We start from the raw sequence: 18,921 nt of genomic DNA on the forward strand, positions 1-18,921 counted from the left end.
GACACCTAAGACAACCAAACAACCAATAAAATGCTAGGAATAAATCAACACCTTTCAGTAACAACTCTTAATGTAAAAGGCTTAAATTCCCCAATCAAAAGACACAGACTGGCTGACTGGATCAAAAAGGAGGACCCAACTATATGCTGCCTACAAGAGACCCACCTCACCCATAAAGATTCACTAGACTAAGAGTGAAAGGATGGAAAAAGATTTACCATGCAAACAGAAAAGAAAAACGAGCTGGAGTAGCTATTCTTATATCTGACAAAATAGACTTTAAACTAAAAACCATAAAAAGAGACAATGAGGGACACTACTTAATGATAAAAGGACTGATCCATCAAGAAGACATAACAATCATAAATATGTACGCATCCAATGTTGGAGCAGCCAGATTTATAAAACAAACTCTATTAGGTCTAAAGAAGGAAATAGACACTAATACCATAATAGCAGGGGACCTGAACACCCCACTGTCAATATTAGACAGATCATCTAGGCAAAGAATCAGTAGAGAAACACAAGATCTAAACAAGACTCTAGACAAATTGGAATTGGCAGATATCTACAGAACATTCCATCCAACAACCTCAGAATATTCATTCTTCTCATCAGCACATGGATCATTCTCCAGGATAGATCACATATTAGGTCACAAATCAAGTCTCAATAAATTCAAAAAAATTGGAATTATCCGATGTATTTTCTCAGACCACAATGGACTAAAACTAGAAATTAATAACAAACGAAACTCTGGAATCTATACAAACACATGGAAATTAAACAGCATTCTACTTAATGACATATGGGTCCAAGAAGAAATCAAGCAGGAAATCAAAAAATTTCTTGAAACTAATGAAAACAATGATACATCATACCAAAACCTGTGGGATACTGCAAAAGCAGTATTAAGGGGGAAATTTATTGCATTAAATGCTCACTTCAGAAGAATGGAAAGATGGCAAGTGAACAACCTAACACTTCACCTTAAAGAACTAGAAAAACAAGAACAATCCAAACCTAAAGTTAGCAGACGGAAAGAAATCATTAAGATCAGAGCAGAACTGAATGAAATTGAAAACCAAGAAACAATTCAAAGATCAATGAATCAAAAAGTTGGTTTTTTGAAAAGATAAATAAAATTGACAAACCATTAGCATGGCTAACAAAAAAAAGAAGAGAGAAGACTCAAATAACAAAAATTAGAAATGAAAAGGGCGATATTACAACTGATTCATCTGAAATACAAGGAATCATTCGAGACTACTATAAACAACTATACGCCAATAAATTTGAAAATCTGGAGGAAATGGATAAATGTCTGGACACACACAAGCTCCCAAAACTGACCCATGAAGACGCAGAAAATTTGAACAGACTAATAACAATAAAGGAGATTGAAGCTGTTATCAGAAGGCTCCCAACAAAGGAAAGCCCAGGACCAGATGGATTCACAGCAGAATTTTACCAAACATTCAAAGAGGAATTGACACCGATTCTTTACAAACTATTCCAAAAGATTGAAACAGACGCAAATCTCCCAAGCTCATTCTATGAAGCAAACATCATCCTGATACCAAAACCAGGTCAAGATATAACCAAAAAAGAAAACTACAGGCCGATATCCTTGATGAATATAGATACAAAAATCCTCACTAAAATACTAGCAAAGAGAATACAGCAACACATACGTAAAATTATTCACCACGATCAAGTGGGATTCATCCCAGGGATGCAAGGTTGGTTCAACATACGCAAATCAATAAATGTGATACACCATATTAATAAACTAAAACACAAGGACCATATGATCATCTCTATAGATGCTGAAAAAGCATTTGATAAAGTTCAGCACTCATTCATGACAAAGACCCTCTATAAGTTAGGTATAGAGGGAAGGTATCTCAACATAATTAAAGCCATATATGACAAACCCACTGCCAATATCATCCTGAATGGGGAAAAGCTGAAATCTTTTCCTTTAAGAACAGGAACTAGACAAGGATGCCCACTCTCACCACTCCTATTCAACATAGTATTGGAAGTACTAGCCAGAGCAATCAGAGAAGAGAAGGAAATAAAGGGCATCCAGATTGGAAAAGATGAAGTCACACTGTCCCTGTTTGCAGATGACATGATCCTATATATCGAACAGCCTTAAACCTCTCCAAAGGGCCGAGCCCGTGGCGCACTTGGTAGAGTGCTGCGCTGGGAGCGCGGCAACGCTCCCGCCGCGGGTTCGGATCCTATATAAGAATGACCAGTGCACTCACTGGCTGAGTGCCGGTCACGAAAAAATGACAAAAAAAAAAAAAAAAAAAAAAAAAAAAAAAAAAACCTCTCCAAAAAAACTGCTGGAATTGATAAATGATTTCAGCACAGTAGCAGGATACAAAATCAACACCCAAAAATCAGTAGCATTTCTTTTCTCCAATAGTGAGCATGCAGAATGAGAAATCAAGAAAGCCTGCCCATTTAAAATAGCCACCAAAAAAATAAAATACTAAGGAATTGAGTTAACCAAGGAGGTGAAAAATCTCTATAATGAGAACTACAACCCACTGCTGAGAGAAATTAGAGAGGATACAAGAAGATGGAAAGATATCCCATGCTCTTGGATTGGAAGAATCAACATAGTGAAAATGTCCATACTACCCAAAGTGATATACAAATTCAATGCAATCCCCATCAAAATTCCAAAGACATTTTTCTCAGAAATGGAAAAAACTATCCAGACATTTATATGGAACAATAAAAGACCACGCATAGCCAAAGCAATGCTGAGCAAAAAAAATAAAGCTGGAGGCATAACACTACCTGACTTTAAACTATACTACAAAGCTATAATAACCAAAACAGTATGGTACTGGCATAAAAACAGACACACTGACCAGTGGAATAGAATAGAGAATCCAGAAATCAACCCACACACTTACTTCCATCTGATCTTTGACAAAGGCACCAAGCCTATTCACTGGGGAAGGGACTGCCTCTTCAGCAAATGGTGCTGGGATAACTGGATATCCATATGCAGGAGAATGAAACTAGATCCATACCTCTCACCATATACTAAAATCAACTCAAAATGGATTAAGGATTTAAATATACACCCTGAAACAATAAAACTTCTTAAAGAAAACATAGGAGAAACACTTCAGGAAATAGGACTGGACACAGACTTCATGAATACGACCCCAAAAGCACGGGCAACCAAAGGAAAAATAAACAAATGGGATTATATCAAACTAAAAAGCTTCTGCACAGCAAAAGAAACAATTAACAGAGTTAAAAGACAACCAACAGAGTGGGAGAAAACATTTGCAAAATATACATCTGACAAAGGATTAATATCCAGAATATATAAGGAACTCAAACAACTTTACAAGAAGAAAACAAGCAACCCAATTAAAAAATGGGCAAAAGAGCTAGGCATTTCTCTAAGGAAGATATACAAATGGCCAACAGACATATGAAAAAATGCTCAACATCACTCAGCATCCGGGAAATGCAAATCAAAACCACACTGAGATACCATCTAACCCTAGTTAGTCTGGCTAAAATCCAAAAGACCCTGAACGATAAATGCTGGCGAGGTTGCGGAGAAAAACGAACTCTCATACATTGTTGGTGGGACTGCAAAATGGTGCAGCCTCTATGGAAAATGGTATGGAGGTTCCTCAAACAATTGCAGATAGATCTACCATACGACCCAGCTATCCCACTGTTGGGAATATACCCAGAGGAATGGAAATCATCAAGTCGAAGGTATACCTGTTCCCCAATGTTCATCACAGCACTCTTTACAATAGCCAAGAGTTGGAACCAGCCCAAATGTCCATCATCAGATGAGTGGATACGGAAAATGTGGTACATCTACACAATGGAATACTACTTAGCTATAAAAAAGAATGAAATACTGCCATTTGCAACAACATGGATGGACCTTGAGAGAATTATATTAAGTGAAACAAGTCAGGCACAGAAAGAGAAATACCACGTGTTCTCACTTATTGGTGGGAGCTAAAAATTAATATATAAATTCACACACACACACACACACACACACACACACACAAAACCGAGGGGGGGGGAGAAGATATAACAACCACAATTACTTGAAGTTGATACAAGCAAACAGAAAGGACATTGTTGGGGGGGAGGGGGGAGGGAGGAGGGAGGGAGGTTTTGGTGATGGGGAGCAATAATCAGCCACAATGTATATCGACAAAAGAAAATTTTAAAAAATAAATAAATAAATAAATAGTAAAAAAAATAAAAAATAAATGCTACAGATTTTTGTATGTTGATTTTGTATCTTGCCACTTTACTGAATTTGTTTATTAGGTCTAGGAATTTTTGGTAGTCTTTAGGTTTCTGATGGGTGCAGTAGTGTAGAGTCTGTATACTTTCTTCAGCTGTAATCTGCTTTGGCTCTATCTGCAAGTGGCTCAGCAGACTGTGCTTGGGAAGTTTGTGGTGGAAGTGGCACAGCTTTGCCAGGGAAGGGTTTGCTGGGGGGTTATGCACAGGAAGGGTTTCACAGGCCGGGGGTATGCACAAGCACAATGTGGTCAGTTGTTTTAGGAGCTGACTCACTGGAGATGGGTTTTCTGTATTGATTCTCAGGCTGGGGGTGTGGGTGTGTGACATGTCAGGGTCTCTGGGATTGGTTTGCCAGTGGCAGGATCACTGTATTCTCTAACCAGGGATGTGCCCGGCAGGGACATGTCGGCCAGGCTGTTTCTCACTCGGATCCATGTACGTGTGATGGCTCAAAGGCTCAGAGGCGGGTCTTCCCAGGGTGTGACAGCTGGGCTGTTTGAGCTGTGGGCACGGCTGTGCTTTGGCTTGGCAAGCTGGATACGGTTCTGCGAGTGGCCCGTCTGCTGCACCATTTCTTAGGGTCAGGTGTGAGGTCGTGCTTCCCTTGGCTTTTCAGGAACAAGTTTGCCAAGGGCAGAGCTGCTGAACCACTCCTTGGGCCGTGGTCAAGGCTGCTAGGTGGGGCTGCAGAGAGGGAGCCTGAGCAGCCACTTCTTGGGTGGTAGGCAAGGTCAGGAAGCAGGCCTGACAAGAGGGGGCCTGGTCAGCCACCTCTCAGTTGGTGGGTGAGGCCTCTAGGTGGGGCTGCAAAGAGGGGACCTGGCCAGCTGCTTGTCGGCCACTGTGTGAAGCCTCAAGGTTGAGTTGCAGAGTGGGTCCTGCCAAGAGCCTCTCGAGTAGTGGGGGAGGTTGGGAAGCAGGCCTAATGACAGAAGGTCCTGCCAGATGTTTCGCAGGTGGTAGTCAAGGCCGCTAGGAAGGCTTGCAGAGAAGGGGCCTGACCAGCCTCCTCTCAGATGGTGAGTGAAGCCTTGAGGCGGAGCTGCAGAAAGGGGACTGTGCAAAAACCACTGCTGGGGTGGTGGGTGAGATTGAGAAACTGGCCTTTCAAGAGGGGGGACTTGCCAGCAGCTTCTCAGGTGGTGAGCAAGGCTGCTAGGAGGGACTGTTGAGAGTGAAACTGCATGGCTGATTCTCTGGGAGGATGCAGATAGGCTTTATTTCTTCTGGCACAGAACTCAGCTGATTGGCTTGGGTGGGGTGCGAGGGGAAGGAAGTTGGGTGTTCTGCCAGGGTTGGGTCTGCCTGTGTTATGTCTGGCTGGGGTGTGGGGGTGTGTCAGTTCAGCTGGCCTAGGGTTGGCTCTCCAGACATGCAGGACTAGAATCATAGCTGCTATGGGCCTAGGCTTCAAGCTGCTAGGATCAGGGCATTGTAGCCTCTTGTGTGAGTGTATTGAGGTGATGGCAGATCCTTAAGTCTGGGGAAGGCTCAATGGCTACTGTCACCGGGGCAGGGCATGCTCCCACAGTGGCTCATTTCAAGGTGGCACCATGCTGCATGAGCTTGGGTGGCAAGGGTGGGGAGTGCACAGAAGGTGCTCCTGTTCGGGAGCAATGCAGTGCTTGTATTCTAGGGCGCTCCCCCCACTCAGCTCTGGGCTTGCAAGGGCTGTGGAATCCTCCTACAAAAGGATCTGCAGGCCTCTGTGGTGAGGATGGTGGTTGGTGGGGCCCTCTGCCACAAGGGAAAATTCATCCTGTGCCCAGAGACATGGTGGCCGAGGCCGTGTGCCTCTCACTCCTCTCTGTGCTGCCATCCTGGACTTTCGTGTGCCACAGTGCTCTCGCCAATCTCCTCCTGTGTTCCTATGCTCTCCCACAGATGCTCCTGTCAATATTTATCCTTCTGTTAGTTCTGTTCCTTTTCTTGCCTTTCCTCCTTGGTTTGTGTCATGATCACAAGATGACTGCCATAGCTCTAGAGCTCATACTGTCACACAACAGAACAATGAAGACTTGAAAAGTAGTGATTTCAGATCCTCAGAGAGCATGATTCTCAGTCTCAGCTGCACTCTGGAATAGCTTGGGAGAGGCTTATTATAAAGGATATGATAAAAGATACAGATGAACAGCCAAATGAAGAGAGGTGCATAAAGTGAGGTCCAGAAGGGTCCTGAGTGGGCCGGCCCGTGGCTCACTCGGGAGAGTGCGGTGCTGATAACACCAAGGCCCCGGGTTCGGATCCCATATACGGATGGCCGGTTCACTCACTGGCTGAGCATGGTGCTGACAACACCAAATCAAGGGTTAAGATCCCCTTACCGGTCATCTTTAAAAAAAAAAAAAAAAAACAGAAGGGTCCTGAGGGCAGGAGCTTCTCAAGGATATTAACCTTTTATCTGTGATGTATGTTGCAACAATTTTTTCATCTCGTTCCTCATTTGTTTTTGGACTTAAGTCTTTGGACTTGCAAAAGTGTTTTTATATTTTTGTGGTTAAATTTATCAGTCTTTCATTAAATAAGGATTTTTATTCATAGTTAGAAAATCTTTCCCTATACTCAGGTCATAATGGCATTCACTCGTGCTTGAAGTACTTTGTATTGTTTCATTTTTGTACATTTAGCTCCCTGATTCACTTGGTGTTTAGTCTGTGTGCCTGCTATGAGGTATGGATCTAATTTAACCTTTTCCAAATGGCTCTCCAGTTGTCCCAGCACCATTTATTAAAATGTGGGTCTTTCACCCTGTGGTTTGAGAAAATACCCTAATCAAAGTATGTTTTGGTATCTGGTAGGGCTATTCTCTCCCTCAGTTTTTCTTTTCCAGTATTTTTCTAGCTGTTCTTACACATTTCTATATAATCTTTAGCATTACCTTCTTTAGCATCACTTAAAAGACCGTTTCTTTATTGGGATGACAATAAATTTATAAATTAACTTAGGGATAAGTTACATCTTTGTGACTTTGTGTCATTCTGTGAAGAGTTTGACAGCTCTGAAGTTAGAGGGAATAGTCCCCATGAGAGACCACCCTCACTTCTAACACCAACTGCAAGTTTAGCTGTTTTTCAAGACCACCATTAGGTTTGATAATTCACTGGAAGGACTCCCAGAACTCACTGAAAGCTGTTGTACTCAGTTATGTCTTTTACAATGAAAGGATACAACTTGGAATCAGTTATGGGAAGAATTACGTAAGGCAGGGTTCAAGAAAGTACCAAATGCAGAGCTTCCATTTTCCTCTCCCTTCGGAGTCAAGACATGTTATTATTTTTTGCAATCAATGTGTGATAGCACTCACAGAGTATTGCCAACCAGGGAAAGGCTCCTGAGGCTCAGTGTTCAAGGATTTTGTTGGGGCTTCATCATGTGGTCATGATTGATTGTCCACGGAGCTGGTCTCAGTCTCCAGTACCTCTGAGAGTGATCTGAAGCCCCCACCATAAATCACATTGTTAGTCTTTCTGGTGTGGCCAGCCACTACCCTAAATCATGTTATTAAACTCTCTGTGGTGACCCAAGGCCCCCATGCAAACAAAGACACCCCTATAAAGCATGACATCTTAAAGATTACCTCCTAGAAGCCGAGGACAGTGGCCAGACAGCTTTTTGAGCAAGATTAAACTATTTACTACACCTTATCAAGAGCAAGGGATATCTTTTCATTCGTTGTTTAGTTTTGTGTCTTTCAGCAGTGTTTTAAAGTTTTCGTCCTGTAGGTTTTTCACATTTCTTTTGAAGATTACTTCTAAATATATTTTCTTTGTTGCTATTATTAATTTTTTCTGCTGTTTATATCTTCTAACTGGCATTTTTGCATATGTGAACGTTACTGGTTAATTTGTTTATTTCATACAGTGCCACTTTCTGAATTCTTCAAATGATTGGTACTCCTAATTGTTAATTCTCTGTTTTTCAGATATATTCTCATACTATATGCAAGTAGAATTTTACTTTTCAGTTCTTATACCTTTGTTTTTTCATGTCTAATTGCATCAGCTAATTCCTGCAGTACAGTGTTATGTAGTAGCAGTGACAGTGGGTATCCTTGCTTTGTTCCTGATCTTAGTTGAAATTCCTCTAGAATTTTCCCATTAAGTAAGATGCTGACTTTATGATTGATCTGTATCTGTATATCTATATCTGTTGGGGGCAGACTGGTTAGCTCAGCTGGTTAGAATGCAGCCTTATAATGGCAGTGTCATGGGTTTGGATCCCTGTACCAGCCAGCTGCCAAAAAAAAGAAATCAATGTATCTATATACCTACCTGCCTACCTTTGGTTATTTTAAGGAAATTGCCATTAATTCTAATCTTCTTTAGTGTTTTTAAAATCAGGATTGGGTGTTAAATTATGTTTCAGCATTTTGGTATCAGTATTTCTTATATTAATTAGATTAATTGTATAAATTTTCTCCATATGTCTGTTTAAATGGTGAATTCTAGTAATGAATTTTCTAATATTGAATCATCATATTCCTGGAATAAATCTTACTTCGTCATGTTGTATAATTGTCTTAATGTGGTTCTATTCTGTTTGTGTCTATTTTATTTAGGATTTTTGCACTGATATTCATAAGTGAAACTGATCTGCAGTTTTCCTATTTTGTATAATCTTAAATATGCTTATATATCAAGTTTATACTCTGTTCATGTAAAGAATTTGGAAGCTTTGCATTTTCTACGCTTGGGAAGAATTATCATAGGTCTGGCATTGCCTGGTCTTTGAAGGCTTGGTAAAATTCCTCTGTGAAACTTCCATGAGTTGGTTCTTTTCTCCATTTCATCTCCATAATCTGATCCGCTCAAGCTTCCTATCTTTGCTGGGGTTAATTTTGACAAATTAAGAAATTAACCATTTCATCTAGGTTTTCAGATTCGTTTGCACAGAAGTACATAGGTCTTTTAGGATTAAAAAAATATTTTTTACTATTTTGGTGCTCATTGTTCCTTGTCACATTTATGGTATGTATTTGTGCTCTAGTCTTTATTCTTTTTCTTCTTGATTAAGTCAATCAGTAGTTTGTGTCTCTCTCTCTCTCTCTCTCTCTCTCTATATATATATATATATATTTTTTTTTTTTTTTTTTTTTTGACTGGTAAGGGGATCGCAACCCTCGGCACGGTATGGTCAGCACCACACTCAGCCAGTGAGCGCACTGGCCATCCCTATATAGGATCCGAACCTGCGGCCTCGGCGCTACCAGCGCCGTACTCTCCCAAGTGAGCCACGGGGCCAGCCCTATATTTTGGTATGTTTAAAGATCCAAGATTTTTATTTTATTAGGTGTACTGTTTTACTATTTTCAACCTCCTAACTTCTCTATTATTATCTCTATTTCTCTTTTATCTCTATTATTTCTTTTATTAACCTTAATTTTGTTTTATTTTTGTGATATTTTTCTAGATATTTGAGTTGGTAATTGATTTTTATTTTTTTCATTTTTATTATTAGTGTTTAACACTTTCAAGTTTCTCTCTTCATTGCATAATGTATCCCATAGATTTTGATATGTAGTTTTTTGTGTTATTATTTTAAGAAATTTTATTTTTTTATTGTTTTTTTTTAATTTATTGAATCAAAATCAATTATACATATTTTTGGGGTTGAACATTGAGATATGTTGATTAAATCAATATTACTAGCATATATATTGTTACAAATCGTAATTATTCTTTATGCCCCTTGTCCAACCTCTCTCCTTCCCCCATTCCCTCCCCCTCCCCCCTCTAATTGCCCTAGATTTCTTCTCTCCTTCTGAAAGAATAATGGTTACTCTGTTAACTTGTTGCCTAGATGATCTGTCCAATGCTGAGAGATGTGATCAGGTCCCCCAATATTATCATAGAGCAGATGCTTCTTCTGTCACTCTGAAATGGGTTTTGTGTAAAGAGACATCCTCTTCTTTTCTTTGTCTCTGCTGGTGACTCTTCTTGTGTGAATGCACTCCCGTGGTTGGTGGACCATCTACATGGTGGCTGTGGTGTCTAGCCGCTTTTGCAGCAGCCCTGGTAATTGTGGTGGCTGTGGTGGGCCACCCACGTGGAGGTGCTGTTTTTGGCATGCTCCTTGGCACTGGCGGTATGCCTGGTTGTGGGGTGTATTTGGTCCCCTTCTCCATGCCTCTGGTCCCTGGGCAGGCCCCAAGGCGCTGGCACCATGTGCCTGGTTGTGGGAGAGGGGTCCAGTCCCCTTCTCCATGTCCTGGGTCCCTGGGCAGGCCCCGAGGTACTGGCACAGTGTGCCTGGTTGTGGGAGGGTGGTCCAGTCGCCTTCTCCATGCCCTGGGACCGTGGGCAGGCCCTGAGGTACTGGCTTGGTGTGCCTGGTTGTGGAAGAGAGATCCAGTCCCCTTCTCCATGCCTCAGGTCCCCGGGCAGGCCCTGAAGCACTGGCGCAGTGTGCCTGGTTGTGGGGGAGAGGACCATTCCCCTTTTCCTTGCCCCAGGTCCCTGGGTGGGCTCTGAGTTGCTGGCATGTTGTGCCTGGTTGTGGGAGAGATGTCCAGTCCCTGTCACCATACCCTGGGTCCCTGGGTGGGCCCCAGGGCTCTGACTCAGTGTGCCTGGTTGTGGGAGAGAGGTCTGGTCCCCTTCTGCATGCCCTAGGTCCCTGGGCAGGCCCCAAGGTGCTGGCATGGTGTGCCTTTTTGTGGGAGAGAGATCCAGTCCCCTTCTCCACACCTTGGTTCCCCAGGCAGGCCCTGCAGTTCTGGCGCAGTTTGCCTGGAAGTGGGAGTGGGGTCCAGTCCCCAGATCCAAAGCTCCAGTTCCCAGGCAGGCCCCAAGGTGCTGGTGGTGCGCCTGGGCCAGAACTAATTTTTTGCCCTTTGCTTCTAACACAGGGGAACTTCCTGTGGGAACCAGTACTTGAGCTGTGTGGTTGTTTAAATTGCTTCTTTGCTGCTGTTTCCCTAGGGGAGGCTTTTTGTGCAGCACAGGATTTAATGGTTAACCTTATAGGTACTTCCGGCTCTCCAGAGACCCGGTGGATCTGTGTTCTGTAGAATCTCTGATCTGGGCCTGAGTTTTTTCATCAAACTGCACCCATGCAATTCTGCATTCCTGACCAGTCTCCTCTGAGTGGTCCTGTGCTGATTGGGGGGCAGATCAGCTGTCCTTGCTGTGTTCCAGTGTTCCCCTGGTGGGCACGTCTCCCCCACCACCCATGCTGCAAACACTTCCCATGGGATGGGCCCTGCGCTGGTCCCTTGCGATGACCCACCAGCCTCTGAATGTCTCCCTTTTTTCAGTTGTTCTGGCCCCTCGCTCCTGCGTAGGTCCACGTGAACCCTATTAGCGGTCTTGCTGTCCTGGGGGCCACCAAGGCCCTCTTCTCTCCTGCTGCCTCCAAGTAACTACCTGAAGGGCACAGCTGCAACTTCTGCCAGCTCCTGCTCCATGCGCTTATCAGCTCGAGCCTTAAAGCAGCCATGGCCTGAAATGCTCAGAAACAGCTTTTTCTTTCTCTCATCGTAGTTTCTCCCGCCTTCATGAACTTCGTAGGTCTCTCCTCCTCTTCCCCTGAGCTCCAGCGGCCCCGGCTTGGCTGATGTTACATTTTTATAGTTGTAAATTTGATTGATTTGTGGGAGAGAGTGATGCTGCAGACCTTCTATTCTGCCATCTTGATTGCTTATTACCACTCTGTCACTTCTCTATTTTAAGAAATTTTATAATTTTGGTTTGTGTTCTCCCTTCCCCCAAGAGTTGTTTAATAGAAGGTTTTTGTTTTTTTTTTAATTTCAAGGTGGAAGATCCTTTGTTACTATTAATTTTTAATTTTATTGCATTTTCATCAGAGTGTTGTTTTTGATATTTCTAGTTCGTGGAACTGATTTGTGACAATATGATCAGTTTTTATGAATATTCCTTATCAGCTAAAGAAAAAGATATATTGTCTATGATTAAGGTGTAATGTCATATTTATATCTGTAAAATCTGCCTTATTGAATATGTTTTCTAGGTCTTCTATATTCTTAATTTTTGTCTACTTGATCTGTCTTGTACTGAAAGTAGTAACTCTAATTCTTAGTACATTTCTGTTTCTCTTTGCATTTCCTGCACTTTGTGCTTCATGTAGATGTTTGCTTATAATTTGTTACATAGATGTTTATATTTATTAACTGTTATGTATTTCTTGTGGATTGTGGATTTTAGCATTAAAAATGTCCTTCATTACATTTAATAAGTTTTTGCTCTTTGTCTTGAATTCCGATATCAGGATCTCAACCTCTGCTTTCTTACTGTTTACATTTGTCTGTTGTACCATTGCCTATTCCTTTATTTAGCTTTTCTGAATCACTTTGTCTTAGATATATCTCTTGTTTATGATATAGAGTTGGACTTGCTTTGTGAGCCAATCTGAAAACCTTTTTCTTTTAATAAGCCTTTTTAAAGCCTAATCACATTTATTGATTTGGCTAATATGTTTGGTATGAACTCTGACATGTATTATTTTATAATTATTATGTATATTATGTTGGAGTGACTTCTGACCCCATGAGGGCATGGTCCTCCACAAGACTTCCGTAATTTCAGGCACCAGCTATAAACTTGGAGGTTCCCAAGGCCACCCTCACTTCTGACCACTGCTTACAAATTTGAGGGTCCTCACTTTCCACCTAGGATTGATAATCTGGTAGAATGACTCAGAACTCATGAAATTTCTATACTTATTGTTACAGTTTTATTATACCAAGGGATACAAATAGAACCAGCCAAAGAGATGCATAGGGTGAAATCGGGAGGGTCCCAACTGTGAAGCTCCTGTTGTTCACTTCCATGTCACCCTCCCAGCACATTGAGATGTGACATATACAAAGTTTTGCTGACCAGGGACACTCGCTTGAGCTTTGGTTTCCAGAGGTTTTTTTTGGAATTGTATTATATAGGTGTGATCGAATCATTGGCCACAAGGTTGACCAGTCTCCAGCCCCTCTACCTTCCCTGGAGGTCAGGCTGTTATGTGGCTCAAAGCCTGAACCCTCTGCTATGGTTTGAATGTTTGTGCCCTCCAAAACTCATTTTGGAATATATTTGCCATTGTAACAGTATTAAGAAGCGGGGCTTTTGAGAGGTGATTAGGCCATGAGGACTCCACTCTCATGGGTGGGAGTGGTGCCATTATAAAAGGGCCCTCTTACTCTTCCACCATGTGGTGATCTGGTAAGTAGGCCCTCACCAGATGTTAGCCCCTCAGTCTTGGACTTGCCAGCCCCCAGAACAGTGAACTAATGAATTTCTGTTCACTCTAAGTTACCCAGTCTCAGTAATTCTGTTATAGCAGCAAAAACAGACTATGACACCCTCTATTCACAGGGTAGATTTTTGTGTCCTGGCCAACCCTGTTCTGGGTGATTTTGTTAGCTTAAACTATCTAGGGTCCTACCATGTGTCACTTCATTAGAGTAAACCCGTCAGGGTCACCATGAATAGCAAGACACTCCTATCAGTTGGGAGTTGTGAAGTTAGGTTGTTAATGTGAGATCTTTCTTCTTTTCTAATGTATTTACAGCTGTAAATTTCCCTCTTAGCACTGATTTTGCTTCATCCCATAAGTTTTGGTAAGTAGTATTTTCATTTTAATGGGTTGTTTCATTTTTGGGTTGTTTCCTGGATTCGGTGATTAAAAACATAGCTGCTGTATAAATGTTCGTGTGCAGGCTTTTGGGTTTACGTAATTTTCATTTCACTGATGTAAATATACCTGGGAATGGAATTGCAGGATTGTATGGTAGTATGTGCTTAATTTCTTAGACAACTAGAAAACCACTTTCGAAAGTGACTGTGCCATTTCACATTCCTGCCTATGATAGGAGATGTCCAGGTCCTCATCAGCACGTAGTATTGTCAGGTTTCTTTCCCCATTCTAATAGGTGTGTACTGGTATCTCATTACGGTTTTAATTTGCAGTTTCCTTACCACTAATGATGTTGAGCATCGTTTTATGTGCTTATTTGCCATCTCTATGTTTCCTTCGGTGATGTATCTATCTTCTGCCTTTCTTCATTTACTTATTTTTTTTCAGTTTTGAGAGTTCTTTATATATTCTCAATACAAGTTCTTTGCATAGGTTTAAATTTTACACTTAGGTCTATGATCCATTTTGAGTTAATTTTTATATATGTTGGAGATATACATTGAGGTCCTTTTTGGGGCATTTCAATATCAAATAGTTCCAGAACCGTTTCTTCAAATACGAACTCCCATTTTCCACTGAATTGCCTCTGTGTTTTTGTTGAAAACAATTTTTATGTATACAGATATAAAGTACATTTAAATATAACATACATGAAGACCACAGTTTATACGTGTACAGCTTGATGAATTATTACAAAGTCAACACACTGTGTAGCCACCACCTAGGCCAAGGTGTAGAACATAATTGGGACCTCAGAATCCTCCTTCATGCCCTCTCCCTAAATCACTGCCACCCACAAAAGTAATGACAATCCTGACCTGAATTAACCTTGCCTGTTCTCTTACTATATATAAATAAAATCATGCAGTATGTATTCATTTGTTTCTGGTTTCTTTTGCTCATCAGTACATCTGTGACAGTCATCTGTGTTGAACATGTGCAGAACAGTTCTCTGGGTGGCCTTGCACTGACACAGTTGTCCCCTTTTTCTCACTTCTACTTCCCAGGAATAATTGTAGAATGTGCTAGGAATGTAATATCCTGCAATAAGAAGGGGGCTGGCTTGAACAGCCCAGACTCTGTTCTGGGCCCAGCCCCCCTATAACCAGCTGTCCTTCAGTGCTTTAGCTCAGTGGGTCCTGTGGCCCTGGAGGCATAAAACACAAGCAGGCAGCTTTCTGGGGTCCCTCAGCTGCGGCGCAAGTGGGGCATGCTTAGATAAGACTACATTTGCCCCACGCAGCTTTCCTGAGCCATGGGGGACCAGCTCACAATGAATCTTAGGCTTCTGTAGTCACTTGCTGCCTATCTGTAAGTAATAAAACTGTTCTATGTAACTTGTCCCTGTAACTTGTGCATGGGGGTTCCGTCTCACCAGACGCAGACAAACTGGTAGCCAGTGCCCATTAACCTGCTTCACAACATCTGGTTGTAGTTTATTCATTTTCATTAACACACAGCATTCCATTGAATGGATGTGTCACAGTTGGCCCCTTCTACTGCTGACACACATTTGGATTTTTTCTCATGATTTAGTGTTAGAAATAGCGCTGTCATGAACATCTCTGTACTTGCTTTCTAGAGCACATGTGCTTGAATTTCTCTAAGGTGTGTACCTAGGAGTAGAATTGCTGGATCGTGGTGTATGCAAATCATTAACTTTAGGAAATAATGCCACTGTTTCCCAAAGTGATTATAGCAGTTTACGTTCCCACTAACAGTGTGTGAGAATTCCCATTTCAACATGCTGTGGTATTTTAGTCTGCCCAATTATGACTTTTCTGGTGGGCGCATAGTGGTGTCTCAAAGTGGCTTACATTTTCATTTACCCGACTGCCAATGGGGTTGAGTACTTTTCTGTTTACCTGAGTGGTAATGAGGTAGAGTACATTTTCTCATGTTCGTAGGTCATTTGTTCTCCCATTTAGTGAACTACCTATTCACTTCTCTTGGTCATTCTTCTGTGGTGTTTGCATGTTTCTTATTGATTCGTAGAGGTTACTTTATGTATTTTAGATAAGAACCCTTTCTCAGTCATGAATATTGCAGATAATCTTCCCATCTGTGGCTTGCCTTTCTCACTGTACTTCTCTTAATGTTTGAACACTTACAAGACTTTTCCTTGGTGAGTAGTACTTTTCATGTTTTGTTTTAGAATTCTTTCCCTATCCCAAGCTTATGAAAACATTTTCCTATATTACAGATGCTTTATTGTGTTACCTCTCACATTAGATTTATAGTTTACTCGTAGCTGTTTTTTGTGTATGGTGAGTGGGACAAAGAGATTTCATTTTTTACCATATGGATATTCAATAACCCATCCACATTTATTGGAAAGATCATCTTCTCCCCCCTGCTTTACTGTGCCAACTTTTTTATAAACCAGGTGTCTATACACGTTTGGAATCTCTTTTGACTTCCACTGGACTATTTTCCTATTCTTGTGTTAATGTCACATTGTCTTAAATATTCTATTACTTAATGGAATCATTTTTCTACTATGATTTTTGATTCTCCCACAAAGTAGGTCATTTCAAAGTGATAGGAATTAGACATCCTATATTAAGTCATGATGATGAACTGGGATCCCAGTGAGAAATACCCCTACATTCTATCCTCATCACCCAGTGGTCAGCATTTTAGACTAAAAGTAATGTACCATTATAGGGACTAGTGACATTTGAGGACGTGGCTGTGGATTTCACCCAAGAGGAGTGGCAGTACCTGAACCCTCCACAGAGGACCCTGTACAGAGATGTGATGCTGGAGACTTTCAGCAACCTGGTCTTTGTAGGTAAGAATGGCTTTCTTGGGTCAATTGGCTGTTTCAGATTATTGTATCCAGTAGAGGGCCTTTTCTTTCTTATTCCCCCCGCCCTCCCTTTTCTCTCCTGACAAGGTGTTTGTGAGCTAAAAACCGAGGTCAAATGGTTTGACTTTACCACTGTGTCAAGCAGTAGGTCCCTGGTGCTGCCCCACACTGCAGCTTCCTCTGTCTCAGAGGCTCTGAGGACTAAGGAGATATTTCTGTCATTTCTCATTAACAGGGCAGCAGGTTACTAAACCAGACCTCATCCTCAAGTTGGAGGTGGAAGAGCCTTGCCAGGCAGAAGGAAAAATCCCAATTTGGAGGTTTTCAGGTAAGTAGCATTATCCCAGGCTCTGGGGACATGAGGTCCCTCCCAGCGGATTAGTCAGGGCTTGGGCCCTCTAAAAGGGCTTTCAAGAATATCTTGGGAAAAGGCCGTGGCCCTTGGTGGTATTGGAGGACAGGAACATGAGCACCTTAGATATAAGACTGACACCCCCTCCCCTCTCCCATTCCCACCAGAACACTTTCCTTAAGTTGGTGTTCACCTGCAAGTTTCTGCACAGTACCTTTTGTCCCATATACTTTCTATCTCCTGGTTGTTTTCTATTCTGAACATTTCATATAAATGGAATTATGAAATATGTGGCCTTTCTCGTGTGGTTTCTTTCACTTGGCAAGTTTTCAAGGTTTATCCACGTTGTAGCATGTATCAGTACTTCGTTCCTTTTTATGGAGGAATAATATTCCATTGTATGGGTAGACCATATTTTGTTTACCCATTCTTCTGTTGATGGACATTCTGGTTGTTTTCATTTTTTGACTATTATGAATAATGCTGCTGTGAACATTGATATACAAACTTTTGTGGTGATGTATGTTTTAATCTCCTTTATGTAGAAAAATAGGATTAGAATTGTCCCATGTGGTAATTGTATGTTTAACATCTGTGGGAACTGCCAGGCTGTATGCATTTCCTGTTCCTTAAACACTCTTAACCAGTAGTTTTAATATTCACTGGTGATTCCTGCCTGAATCAGTTATTACTAAGCTGGTTGATTCTTATTTATTCAGTGGGTTATCATCCATTGCTGTCACTGTTCATTTTCATGCTCAAATTGTCCTCAGTTTGACTAATAAGAGTCCCTTCAGACTGAAGTCTCTGTCCTTTTGACACCTCCCTGTCATTCTTTGAGCACTTCCTCACTTTCCTGCACAAGCATATGTTCCAGGTTCATCTTGTATTTTCCTTTTTTTAGACCTGGAATTAGGAACTTCTCCAACGACTTCTGATTTCACTTAGTGGGAATGGTATTTAGAAATCAGTTTCTTGATGCTGCGTGTACCTATAGCTACTCAAATTCTTGTCTCATAATCTATAGATGATTCCCCTCCATGTCCTTTTCCCGCCTGGTATTTCTTGTTTAAGTAACTGGATCATTTGTCCTTTAGTTTTCCACATTTTGGATTTGGGTATTAAATACCCTGTGGTGGTATTTAACACAGTTCTCTGTCCCCCGTTTTTCATGTAAGTTGGTAGTTAGATGTAGAAGATGGATCAGATTTTGGTTTTTGCTTTTAGCAAGTTTACTTTCCATCTACTTCCACCAGGAGGCATGTAATGTGTGGTTGTTTCTTCTTGTCCTATCTTAGATCCATGAATTCATTAATGGTTATAGAATGGGGATATTCTAATTCTATCATTCCTTCTTTTTGGTTAGCTGGAATACTTCTAGAAAGAGAAATTGCCCCTCACAGTTTTGGTTGCTGTGAGTTACACATACAGAAAAGACAGGTTATGTGATTGAATTTTTCTGTTTATTTACCAGTTTTCAAAATAATAAGTTGGTTTTATAACATCATCTAAAGGTAACCAATAAATTATGTCTTTTTGTGTGTGTCAGTTATGGACTTATGGATTTAAACATTTTTATGTTTAATCCAAGGACTTATTATCCTTCTTACAAATTAAACTGTCCCATCTTTGACTAGTGGAAATGCCTTCAAGTTGGCGCCTGATTCTTTGTTAACTTTCTTGCTTTCTAGTTTTTTAAGATGCTCCAGGCTCATTTTGTATATTTCCTATCTCGGACCTGGAATTGGCCATTTCTCCAAGGAGCTCCAGTTCTTTTTACTGGAAA

General features: G+C 41.2%; 1 protein-coding gene across 2 annotated transcripts in view; it reads left to right on the plus strand.

The window, feature by feature from the left end:
* LOC134367261 (zinc finger protein 182) overlaps window positions 1–18,921 on the plus strand; it is a 50,888-nt gene that overhangs the window by 27,204 nt on the left and 4,763 nt on the right. For both annotated transcript variants that reach the window (XM_063083961.1, XM_063083962.1), the window contains exons 4-5: window positions 16,639–16,765; window positions 17,019–17,111. In XM_063083961.1, the coding sequence (XP_062940031.1) occupies window positions 16,639–16,765; window positions 17,019–17,111 (220 nt within the window). The remainder of the gene's footprint in view (window positions 1–16,638; window positions 16,766–17,018; window positions 17,112–18,921) is intronic.

The sequence above is a fragment of the Cynocephalus volans genome, chromosome X (assembly GCF_027409185.1).
Source record: "Cynocephalus volans isolate mCynVol1 chromosome X, mCynVol1.pri, whole genome shotgun sequence".
Classification (NCBI taxonomy): domain Eukaryota; kingdom Metazoa; phylum Chordata; class Mammalia; order Dermoptera; family Cynocephalidae; genus Cynocephalus; species Cynocephalus volans.